Genomic DNA, 13,278 nt, shown 5'->3' on the forward strand with positions numbered 1-13,278 from the left:
TCTGTCTCTAATCATTCAACTAATAAAATGATGCTTCAAGTTATAGACTCAGAACTTTTGAAAGGAGAGCAATATTCAAAATCATCTGGTCCAAATCACTCTCTCTCTCTCTCTTTAAAAAAGATGACTATAAGGTCTAGGTCTAGGAAAGTTTGGTGATCTGCCTAAGGCCATGCAGATAGTGGTGGAGTCGTAACCTGGCTCATGTCAGTCCCGTTTACAAAACCTTCAGTAATTACTCCCTAGGGACTACAGAACAAAATTCAAATTCCTTAGCTTATCAGTCAAGGTCCTTAACCCCTGGGGCCAACCTCCCTCCTCAGCCATCTATTTCTCCCTATCACCTAAATAAACCCTTCAGTCAGGCTAAACTGGACTGTTCACTGTAGTCAGAGCCCATCTTAACCTCCGTTCTTGTCAAACATCAACCACTGAAATACACGGGGTGGCATCGGGTGAACTTGTAATCTGGCACCTGGAGTACAACTAAAGAGACAACCTCAACTGGAACTGGTACCCAGCCTACAGCCTTCCCTTCCTTTTTTTAAAAAAAAATATTTATTTATATATTTTAAAAATTAATTAGGTAATTTATTTTTTAAACTTAATGATTTATTGATTGAGACAGGGCCTGGCTCTGTGGCCCAGGCTGGAACGCAGTGGTACAATCATAGCTCACTGCAGGCTTGACCTCCTGGGCTCATGCGCTACTCCTGCCTCAGTCTCCTGAGTAGCTGGGACTATAGTTGTACACCACCACACCGGCTAATTTTTAAATTTTGTTTTGTAGAGACGGGGTCTTGCTATGTTGCTCAGGCTGGTCTCAGACTCCCGACCTCAGGAGTTGCTGGGATTACAGGTGCAAGCCACTGTGCTTGGCCCTTTTTATTTCTTGTCTTTTGTATGTCCACTTCTACTAATTCCTGGGAAGTAAAGTGACTTGCCCACAGATACCCAGCTAGTTAGGAGGAGAACTGGGATAGAATACAGGCTGCCTAACTCTCAAACCAACACTTTTCCTACAACACAAAGTCCTTTCTTTACAAGTCCTTCAACACAGGCATAAATGTATCCTCCCTACATTGCTGAAATAAGAGCTGTGATATACTACAAAGTGTTCACACACACTGAAACACAACTGTTCTGAATCTTAAGTGAAGCATTATCCAAACTCACTTACTGATAATATTTCATCTAAAGTAAAATGTGAATTGCCATCCTGAATTTAGAAGGGGGTTATATAGGGTTGATTTAGTGGCCCTTCTGTCTCTTTAGAAACTCACCCACGAAAATCTGAAAGGATGTCTCCCACCTTCTCTTTATCAATGTCCTTATCTCAAGGACAACAGCGACAGGGATGAACGCATGTGAAGTCTCTCAACACCGCTCTAAGGTGTAGGAGGCTGAATCTACAGGAAAGTCAATGTTTCCTAAGTGGAACTGTGGCTTTTCTCATTTGTTTGAAATCCTCAGGCAGTGGGCGAGAAGGCAGCTTTTCCAGGGTTAGTGTCTCCTGAACTTCCAGTTTGGTCTTCCTGACTCAACGTGGCAACGAGGACTTCACAATGCAGCTAACAAGGAATGTCCACATGCGATTGATTCAGAGTGCCAAGCGGAGGCCCTGGTAGCAACTTACATGGGTCAGGATTTTCCTCAGGAATGGTTAATAATTAACGGTTTACCCTGCATGTCAAAATGTATTACAAATAAATTCCCAGTCCTTATGTCCTCAACTGATATCTGAGGCTGGTAACTGCAATACATGCTACCATGAGCCTCAAAACAATCAAGTGAGCAATTGGCAGGGCTGTTAACAGTGTTAACCAATTTTCTGGATGCCCAGTCACAAAGATATGTTAAAACAATGTCTCCTGTATTTGACTTTACTGTTATGGGGGAAAAAATACCTTAAACCACTGTAGGAAGGTCCCCCCCTGCCCCCGAAAAAAAATTATACATGAGAAAAACATAAGGAACTGTGTTCTTAAATCTCATTGATGAAAAATTTGATGTCAGGTACGGAAAATTTTTATTTGAAAGTCCTTTACGCATTGTATTCATTAGTCTTAGCTCTCTCAGTGTTGCATTTTCTTAGGCTGATAGAAAACTTGGTCATAACATTGTTTTCAGTTCAGACTATCATTGGAGATGACCTAACACTGGTGGTTGGAATTCTCTGGTGGGAAATAGAAGGGCAATTAACATTCATCCAACATTATCTAGGCACCAGACACTATGCTAATATTTTACTTATGATATTATTTAATTTTTAAAGCCTCAAATTAATTCCCACCATTCTACTTTTTTTTCCCAGCAGTCCAGTCCACAGTTTTGTGGGTTGTAAACAGTAGAGCAGTTTTGGAGTATTTCTCAAACCATTCCCCAAGTTGAATGCTCTCTGGGTGACCAACAACCAGTTAAGAGCTCTGGGCCACTTTTTGGCCACATTACAAGCAGTTTTTCTTGTCTACTTTAAGCAACCATAATTCCTACAGACTAAGCCACTTGGCACTTGCCCTGTTGACTCTGTAATCTTTTTATGTAACACTAGGTTATCTCCCGATTAGAATTAAGAAGTGTAAATGAGGGATAAATGGAGGAGATATCAAACTTTTATGAACTGCCTTCTAGCTGCCAGGGGCTGTGCAGTCATTTGCATATGGCATATCTTATTTAGGCATCACCATCCTGGTTTACAGATGAACAAATTCAGGCTGAAGGAGTTTAATTAGCTTGACAACATCATATTGTTGGTGATGCAAATGTCAAAGCGTGCACTTTTTCTATACCTCAAATGCCTCCCTGTAAATCAGCGGTCTCAACCAGAAGGGATTTTTGTCCCCTATGGGACATTTGTCAATGTCTAGAGACATTTTTGGTTGTTACATTGGGTGAGGTGCGGGGGGAGTGCTATTGGCATCTAGTGGGTAAAGACGAGGGATGTTGCTAAACATCTTACTATACACAGGACAGCCCCCATGACAGAGAGTTATCCAGCTCCAAATATCAATAGTGCCAAGGTGAAGAAACCCACTCTAAATCAATAAACTTTGAATTTACCAAACAATCACTTTTTTCTGCAAATACCTATATTCAGATCAACCCTGTCCCACGCAAAATAGTCATCTCAGAGGGCCAGAGACTTATTCAAACGATGTTCTGGTGCTAAAAGCACTTCTATAAATTTCTCTTAAGAATTTTTTTTCAGAGCCAAAGGTATGTTATTTTAAATATTGTCTGTGGTGGCAATCTCTGTATTTTGCTAGTAGTTTTGGTATTTGGAAATGGTCAAAAGTTATCCCTCAAACCTGGTAGAAAAAATATGGGTGATCAAGCTACACAGTAACAGTAAGAGCAATAGCCAAGCACCTGCTTCATGCCAGGAGTACTCCAAGTGATACTACATGGTAGATGTCAGTATCACATTTTATAAATGGGGACACCAACGTTTCAGGAGGTTAAATTACTTGACCACGGCCATAACACTGAAGTACAGAAGCAGGAACTGGAACCCAAATCTGTCTTCAGAACCCATTGGAATGATATTGATTTCCTATGTGCCTTGAAAGCTAGCAATTCCAAATTAGCTGGGCATGGTGGCATGTGCCTACTTAGGAGGCTGAGGCAGGAGGATCACTTGAGCCCAGAAAGTCAAGGTTGCAATGAGCCATCATCACACCACTGCACTCTAGCCTGGACAACAGAGGAGAGGAGGAGAAGAGGACAGGAGAAAAGGGAGAGGAGATGAAAAAAATAAAGAAACCTGGCAATTCCAAAGAAAAAAATTCCTCTCTGACTGATGCCATAATATTCTGAATAAAGGCAGCATTGCCAAAATCAATGCAGAACACTGCAGTGAAATTCATTTGAATCAAACAAATTCACTTGTTTGTATAAGTTCAGGTGTGTGTGAGAGAGAAATATACACGTGTAATTTTTTATTTTTATTTTACCTTTAAGCTCTGTTGGACTTGAAAACGTGATTTTTAAAAAAATCACCTGTTAACTTCAGTCACCCCTCATGAACCCTCTTCCTTTACACACAGCCCTTCTACTGACACATAAATAAGTTAGTAAATAAAGGAGGAAGGACAAAAAGGAGGGAACTGAAGAAGGAAACAGAAAAGGAAGATATCACGGGCTCAAGGAGGCCAGTGAGGAGCAATGAAGACAGAGCTCTTTAAGCAAATATTTTTTAAAAAGATAACATGTATTATTGGCAAGGCCACTGCTCAGAAGATAAGATGGTTCATTTATCAAAAAAAAAAAAATACAACTGGCTTTTTGTTATAAAAAGTATACATGTGGCAAGGATTTCATGGGTATGACATTGAAAGCACAGGCAACAAAGCAGGATTAGATAAATGAGACATCCGGCCGGGTGCAGTGGCTCACGCCTGTAACCCTGGCACTTTGGGAAGCCGAGGCAGGTGGATTACTTGAGGTCAGGAGTTCGAGACCAGCCTTGCCAACAGGGCGAAACCCCATCTCTACTAAAAATACAAAAATTAGCTGGCGTGGTCGTGGGTGCCAGTAATCCCAGCTACTTGGGAGGCTGAGGCAGGAGAATTGCTTGAACCCAGGAGGTGGAGGTTGCCTTGAGCAGAAATCACACCACTGCACTCCAGCCTGGGCAACAGAGTCAGTTTCCAAAAAAAAAAAAAAAAAAAGGAAGATCAGATAAATGAGACATCAAACTTAAAAACTTTTGGGCATCAAAGGATACAATCAACAGAGTGAAAAGTCAACCTATACAATATAGGAAAACAGTTACAAATTGTATATTTGATCGGGAGTCAATAGCCAGAATATATATACATAAAAAAAAACCCTCCTACAACTCAACAACAACAAAAATCAAATAACCTTTTAAAAAAATGGGCAAAGAACTTGAATAGACATTTCTCCAAAGATAATATACAAATGGCCAACAAGCAGATGAAAAGATGCTCAGTGTCACTAATCAGAGAAACGTCCATTGAAACTACAATAGGCTATCATCTTATACGCATTAGGGCAGCTAATAAAAAAAAAAAAAGGAAAACAGAAAATAAGTGTTGGCAAGGATTGGAGAAACTGTACACCGCTGGTGAGATGTAAATGGGGCAGGCACGATGGAAAACAATTTACAGATTCCTCAAAAAATTAAAAATATGCCAGGCATGGTGGTTCATGCCTGTAATCTCAGCACTTTGGGAGGTTGAGATAGGTGGATCACTTGAGGTCAGGGGTTCTAGACCAGCCTAGGAAACATGGCAAAATCCCATCTCTACCAAAAAACATTCGCCAGGTGTGGTGGTGTGCACCTGTAGTCCCAGCTACTCAGGTGGCTGAAGCAGGAGAATCACTTGAACCTGGGAGGTGGAGGTTGCAGTGAGCCAAGATCATGCCACTGCACTCCAGCCTGGGTGACAGAGCAGGATTCTGTCTCAAAAAGAAAAGAAAAGAAAAGAAAAGAAACAAAGAAAGAAAAAGAAAAAAAATTAAAAATAGGACTACCGTATGATCCAACAATTTTACTTCTGGGCATATATCCAAAAGAATTGGAAGCAGGGTCTAGAAGAAATATTTGCACACTATGTTAATAGTAGCACTATCCACAATACTCAAGAGGTAACCTAAATGTCCATCGACAGATGAATGGATAAACAAAATGTGGTCTGTACATACAATGGATTATTCACCCTTGAAAAGGAAGTTCTGACACATGCTACAACCATGAATGAACCTTGAGGACATTACACTAAGTGAAATAAAGCAGTCAGAGAAAGACAAACCCTGTACAAGGTTGTTCAACCAGCGGCCCATGTGGTCCATGATGGCTTTGAATGCAGCCCAATACCAATGCGTAAACTTTCTTAAAACATTATGAGGTTTTCTTGCAATTTTTTTTTTTAGCTCATCAGCGATGGTTAGTGTATTTTATGTATGGTCCAAGACAATTCTTCTTCCAATGTGGCCCAGGGAAGCCAAAAGATTGGACAGTAGTGCTGTACGATTTCACTTATATGAGGTACCTGGGATAGTCACAGTCACAGAAACAGGAGAATGGTGGTTGCTAGGGACTGGGGAAGGGAGCAACGGGCAGCTGTTTAATGAATGTGTGCATAGTTTCAGATTTACAAAATGAAAACTTCTAGAGCCCCGTTTCACCATATGTGAACATATTTAACAGTACTGAACTATATGCTTAAAAGTGGTTAAGATGGTAAATTTTATATGTATTTTTTTGCTACAATAAACACCAAACCAAGGCCGGGCACAGTGGCTCATGTCTGTAATCCCAGCACTTTGGGAGGCTGAGGCGGGTGGATTACTTGAGGTCAGGAGTTTGAGACCAGCCTGGCCAACACGGTGAAACCTCGTCTCTACTAAAATACAAATATTAGCCAGGCGTGGTGATGCGCACCTGTAATCCCCGCTACTCAGGGGGCTAAGGCAGCAGAATCACTTGAACCCGGGAGGCGAAGGTTGCAGTGAGCCAAGATTACGCCATTGCACTCCAGCCTGGGCGACAGAGTGAGCGTCTCAGGCCAAAAAAAAAAAAAAAAAAGTAGTATATGCAGTGTGCTGTGGTAACATTAGGGAGGGAGTTCTGGTTCCAGATCTCTTATTGACCAGGTGTTACATTTTGGGCCCTTGCCTTTTTCTTGGTTTGTTTCTTTCTCCTCTCCAAAACAAAGGATTTGGACTAAATGATTCCTTTTAAGTTGGCAGATTTTGTGGTTCTCTTCACTAGAAAAGCAACTAGTATGTATCCTTCTTTCACAAGATGCTTTTAGGAGCCTGGAGACAATGCATTAGAAAAGTGGGAAGATGTCATCATTTTTCTACATTTGACAAACATGTCATAAAGAATGCTACTTATATCCACATGGAAATTAAGACAGCGAAATCAAACAGCGAACATCAACAGAAGAGACAAAAGGAGGCTCGTGGCTACTGTAGAGATGACGAGCTCACTCTGCCCTCTCGGCTGGGAAGCTCAGAGACTAAGGCTCAGGTGAATACAGTAGGTTCTGGAACGAGCATGCAGCCCCTCTGGTGTGGGCTGGATTCAGTCACGTTCATCTCATGTCCCCTGCACACATTTCTAGGGTCTGCAGAGCATTCTCATCTAGCACTCCCCTTATTTACAGAACGACATATTAGACATTCCAATCAGTGCGTCACACATCCAACTGCCCTGCCACTTGCTGAGTAATTCAAAGAGGTAAATTTTGCCAGAGTTGGTAGTCTCGATCCAAAGATGCTGGAAGTAGAATATGAGCACATGCCTTCTATTTTGCGACTGGCAAGTTCTATTTTGTTTTGAACCTGGGACTTTGATTCTGATTTTCTTCTGCTAGACCATCCAGCTCACTGGCTGGATCCCTGGTCAGAATATTCTGACTACATTCATATATCTAATAAAGCCCCATTTGTAAAAGCAACAGCAAATACAAATCACTCATAAAATATTCCACGCCATCAAGCAGCAAGCAGTTTAACTGCTCAGTGGAAACTTGAAGTAGCTTTGAATGGGCTTCTGAACGCAGTGGAGTGGAAGGTATCAGGGAAAGCTGACCGGCTCGAGCCAGCTTTCCCACTAACAGGGAGCCCTTGACATCTGAGGGTCGAAAGTCATCCATTACTGCCAACCTTCAGTAACTCATTTCTGGCCATGATTTGCTCCACTTCCTGAGAGCTAAAGGTCAACCTTAATGCAGGAAAACTCATTTCTTGTCCATCACTATTTTCCCCTTTACAGATACAAAGTAATGCCATAAACTCGCTCAAAACTATATATGCCAGTTAGGTATCTCTTATCCAAAATGCTCGGGACCAGAAGTGCTTTGGATTTGCAGTATTTCAGATTTTGGAATGTTTACATTATACTTACGAGTTAAGCATCCCTAATTTGAAATACAAAATGCTCCAATGAGCATTTCCTTTGAGCATCATGTCGGCGCTCAAAAAGTTTTGGATTTAGGAGCACTTTGGAATTCAGATTTTCAGATTAGAGATGCTCAATGTGTAATGCAAACTCCTACTATGTTGACGGCTGGCCAAGTTAAGCCTAAAGCAAAAATGTGAAATTCAGGATCAGATTACATGTGTAAATGAAGCAAGTATTGCAATCCCATAGAAAATCCTTAGTTTGTTGGAGAAAATGAGGTTCTCAGTGTTGGAGACCCCGTCTGGCCCTATTAAACAGAGCCACTGTCTAATAGGAGATAATCAGACTAGAAGGAAAAGACCCATCAAAGAGAAAGGTGGCTCTCTGGTGTGCAATCCCAGCCATTCTGCTTCCAAACGGGAAACGTATTCATCTCAGGATCACTTCATCCTGCTATACCTGTTTCTCCTAAATACCAATTTTCTATGTCTTTTTTTCTTTTTTCTTTTTTTTTTTTTTTTGAAACAGGGTCTCCATTCTGCCACCCAGGCTGGAGTGCAATGGTACAATCATGGCTCACTACAGCATCAACTTCCCAGGATCAAGCAAGCCGCCTACCTTAGCCTCCTGAGTAACTGAGACTACAAGCACAAGCCATCATGCCTGGCTAATTTTTTTTTTTTTTTTTTTTTTTTTTTTTTTTGTAGAGACGGGGTTTTGCCATGTTGCCCAGGCTGGTCTTGAACTCCTGAGCTCAAGTGATCTGCCCGCCTTGGCCTCCCAAAGTGCTGGGATTACAAGCATGAGCCACTGCGGCCGGCCCCAATTTTCCATTTCAAATCTTGTTTCACTCTTTTGTTATTTTGAGAAAATGGCAATCTATTATTTCATTCTCTGTCTGACAACGGTTACCTCTACTATGTCTGGGAAAAAGACTTAGTGATGAGTAACTTAAAAGGCCCTTATAGTTTTTATTTAACAAACCAATTTTTTACAGCACTTACAAGTGTGCCAGGCACTCTCCCAAGAACCTCAGGCGTGATGGCTCATTTAATGGTTATTAATCAAGCACAGGTAAATATAAATAAGAATGGAGCTTACTATGTCGGGGGAACAAAGTTACAAGGCTTTATCAGGCTTAATGAAGACTGGCCGTCATTCACAACAATGCATCCTTGGGATGCTGGGTTTAAAGGCTGCTGGGGAGAGAGCAGGTGCATTTCCACAGAGACCATGAAGCTTCCTCCCAAAAAGGAATCAGAATCCTACCACTGTTTGCCGATGTCTACTACAAGCACATGCTATATACCCGAGAAATGTATCCATATGTGTAGAAAAAGCATGTACAGCAATGTCCATAGCAGCGCTGTTCTCAGTATCCCCAAACCACAAACAACCTAGAGGCCCATCAGCAGTAAAACAGATGATTGTGGCATACCTATACCAAGGACTACGCGATGGCAATGAGAATGAACAAACCACTAATACACACAACTGCATAGATGAATCTCGCGAACACGACGATGAATGACACAAAAGAGTACACACTGTGTGATTCCATTTATGTGAAGTTCAAGGACAAGCCAAACTCATCTATGGAGACAGAGGCTGTAACAGTGGTCACCTATGGAGGGGTTAAGGATTGCCTGCAAAGGAGCACAAGGGAACTTCTGGGGTGATGGAAATGTTTTCTTTTTTGATGGGAGTGTTGTTTCCATGTGTATAGCCAATTATCAAACACAAATCATATACTTAAGATCTGTGCATTTCACTGACTGCAAATTTTACCCTGATTTAAAAAAGAGATGTGACCTCGTATGTGTTACAAGATACGTGAAGCCGGGGGTGCCTGTTTTGATGCCGTCATAAGCTATTAGGATGGATTGATGTGTTCAATCTCACAGCTAGAATGTGTATTCCAAATACAAAGTCCCTGAGGACAAAGACTGGACCTTGTCCATCTTCATAACCTTGGCATTTAGCACGTGACCTGGCTCATACCCGATGTTGAATGAAAGAAGGAAGCAGAATTCAATGGGTGGCATGTTTCAAAACCTGTACATACATTATTGTTCTTACCTATTCAGTGCAAACGCATAGTGGAATTTAATGTTATGCTGATCGGCCAAATCACACGTAGGCAGCATCTCCAGTGTTTCCACCAGCTTCACCATCGCATCATAGTCCTGTTGGCAAGAGGTCCCAAAGTGAGCAAGAGAGGAAACACAGCTCTTCACTGATTTTTCTGAATTGTTATAAACAGGAGACAGCCTCCGCACTTAAAGACAGGCCCTTCCTTACAAAGGGCATTTAGTGAAGTTACTTGTAGCCTTTAATAGGAGGGAAAAAGACCAGAAAATAAGATGGATGAGAGAGAGAAGAACAGAGAAGGAATCCCTGCTATCAAAGGGCATGAAGCATCCAAAGGCAACAAAAGTAAATGAGGCCAGCAGCCAGGAAACAGCTGAGTGTAGGAGAGTTAACAGCATCAGCAGAGGCTGGGCGTGGTGGCTCACACCTGTAATCTCAGCACTTTGAGAGGCTGAGGTGGGTGGATCACTTGAAGTCAGGAGTTCGAGACTAGCCTGGCCAACATGGTGAAACCCTGTCTCTACTAAAAATACAAAATATAGCTGGGCATGGTGGCGGGCGCCCGGAATCCCAGCTACTCGAGAGGCTGAGGCAGGAGAATTGATTGAACCTGAGAGGCGGAGGTTGCAGTGAGCCAAGATTGTGCCACTGCATTCCAGGCTGGGCAACAGAGCAAGACTCCGTCTGTCTCAAAATCAAAAACAAAATAAAAAAACAGTATCAGCAGAGATGTGTGTTAAAGTGAGCTGGACAAATACACACAAGCAAACTTCCAGTCAAAGCACACAGATTCCAGTCTTTCCTATTTTGCCAGAATCAAATACATTAATCTAAACTAGTGTTTCTCAACCTTGGGACTAGTGACGTTTCTGGACCATAATTCTCTGTTGTGGGAGCTGTCCTGGGCACTGTAGGATGCTGGCCTTGACCCACTGGAAGCCACAGCACACCACCCACCTCATGCCCCACACACGCACTTAGTTTTTACAACTGAAAATGTCTCCAGACACTGCCAAAAAAGTCCTTGGGTTGAGAACCACTGCTCTAAACTCTGCGTAATTACCTGGAGAAAAATTGCGACCATGCTTGTCTCAGCCAAGTCCCCTCTTAGCAGTGCTGCCTGTTACTCTTTCAGCCAGGCTTAGAATCGTTGGAACTGGCCAACTTGCTGACAGCCAGCCATGGTCAGCAGAACAGGGCTTCCCACTGAAATGCCATGCCTGTCCTGTGGCTCTGCGCCTTGATGCTGCTGCCCCAGGAGGGAGAAGGCAGGGTATTCCAAGAACCTCTTGGCCCACCTTAGAGCATGAATGGAAGGTTATGAAAAGAAGGGATACATGAAGGGAAGGACAAAAAGCAGCAGCTCGAGGGAAGAAAGGCTTCAAGAAAAGCCATTCCCATGTTCTTGTCCTGGGAGACAAGACCTAATCATTATCATCCCTAGTAGCAACTGCTATTAAAATCAGCTAGCTGGCCAGGCACGGTGGCTGACGCCTGTAATTCCAGCACTCTGGGAGGCCGAGGCAGATGGATCACCTGAGGTCAGGAGTTTGAGATCAGCCTGCCCAACATGGTGAAACCCCATCCCTACTAAAAATTAAAAAAGTTAGCCAGGCAAGGTGGCAGGCACCTGTAATTCCAGCTACTGGGAAGGCTGAGGCAGGAGAACTGCTTGAACCTGGGAGTCGGAGGTTGCAGTGAGCTGAGATCACACCACTGCACTCCAGCCTGGGTAACAGAGCAAGACTCTGTCTTAATAAATAAATAAATAAATAAATAAAAATTTGAAAAACAGAAATAAAATCAGCTAGCTGCATCTGTTTATCACCAGGGGCAGGAGTTCCTTACTGGTTGACTCTGTTGTGGTCCAGGTCATAAATGGACGCCTCCATCACTTCAATTTAAAGACTTCTAGCCAACAACTCTCAACATGGCTTTGTGGAATTCTATGAGTAAGGTACATGATCCTGTGTTCCTCCAAAGGGAAGGAAGCCAAGACATCCTTAGAGATGGCTCAATGGCATTCAACTTGGAGGGAGGAAACGCTCAATTTCCTTCACGGAACCACAGACCAAAAGACCAGTCTCAGAACTCTCCAGTAGCTTCTGATGCTTGTCTCAGAATAAACATCTACATTCCCTGGGTCCTGAATGTGTTTCTGCTACTCCTGTTCTCCCTGTCACTGATGTATGGTGGTAAACAAAGGAGGAAGTGACAAAAGCCTAAAGGAAGTTGCACAGCAGAGGGGTTAGGAACAAGGACAACGGAGCATCAGTCTCAGTCTGAATCCTGACCTAACCAACTGCTGTGTGACCTCGGGCAAGTTACTTAACCGCTCTGTGCCTCAGTTTCCTCATGTGTAAAATGTGGATAATCAGAGTACACATATCCCACATAGGGTTGTTAAGAGGATTAAATGAATTCAGGTTTGTCAAAGGGCTTGGAACAATGCCTAGTGTAAAGTTCATATAAACTTAAATTCTTGGCTCCTTCTGCCAAACAGTCCTGTTTATGACATCTCTTCTTGTCGGAGTGGTCACACCAGCCCCGATGTGACAAAACCTTCTCCAAAATTTCTACCACAACAGATAAGCTGGATGACCTATGACCTAGCCACATACCATTTGTCTATAAAATGGCCACCTCTGGCCGGGCACAGTGGCTCATGCCTGCAATCCCAGCACTTTGGGAGGCCGAGGCGGGTGGATCACCTGAGGTCAGGAGTTTAAGACCAGCCTGACCAACATGGTGAAAACCCTGTCTCTACTAAAAATATAAAGTTATCTGGGCATGGTGGCGCATGCCTGTAATCACAGCTACTCAGGAGGCTGAGGCAGGAGAACAGCTTGAACCCGGGAGGCTGAGGTTGCAGTGAGCCAAGATCGCACCATTGCACTCCAGCCTGGGCAACAAGAGCAAAACTCCATCTCAAGAAAGAAAACAAAAAAGAAGAACAAAACCCAGCCACCTCACCACATACTGAGTATACAAATACTTCACAAGAAGTTCCTGAAGCCAAGGAAGAACGTAGCATACGTGAGCCTCGGCTAGGTGGATTTCATACCTGGATATCACGGTAGGACAGGAGTAAGTTAATGATGATGTCTGAGGTCAGAACCTCAGTATTATCCATGCGGAGCTTGATCCGAGCTAGCTCCTTCGCCAGTTCCTCACCTTGGTATTTCTCTCTGGCTTTCCGGATGTCATTTAACAAGGTTTCTTTGTAATAAACACTATAGAAAGAAAAACACAAAAACCTCCAGTCACATCTACACGCACCCAGGACTGTCTTGCGCCCAAAATGGTTC

The 13,278-nt window shown here is 42.9% G+C and overlaps 1 protein-coding gene across 1 annotated transcript in view; it reads right to left on the reverse strand.

Moving 5' to 3' along the window:
- Positions 1 to 13,278, reverse strand: part of MAP3K15 (mitogen-activated protein kinase kinase kinase 15) — a 155,403-nt gene that overhangs the window by 85,351 nt on the left and 56,774 nt on the right. Inside the window, exons 5-6 of the mRNA XM_034950280.3 lie at positions 13,035 to 13,203; positions 9,959 to 10,065 (exon numbers count right to left, since the gene is read on the reverse strand). Of these exons, the coding sequence (XP_034806171.1) occupies positions 9,959 to 10,065; positions 13,035 to 13,203 (276 nt within the window). The remainder of the gene's footprint in view (positions 1 to 9,958; positions 10,066 to 13,034; positions 13,204 to 13,278) is intronic.

This window comes from Pan paniscus, chromosome X (genome assembly GCF_029289425.2).
Source record: "Pan paniscus chromosome X, NHGRI_mPanPan1-v2.0_pri, whole genome shotgun sequence".
Taxonomy (NCBI): Eukaryota; Metazoa; Chordata; class Mammalia; order Primates; family Hominidae; genus Pan; species Pan paniscus.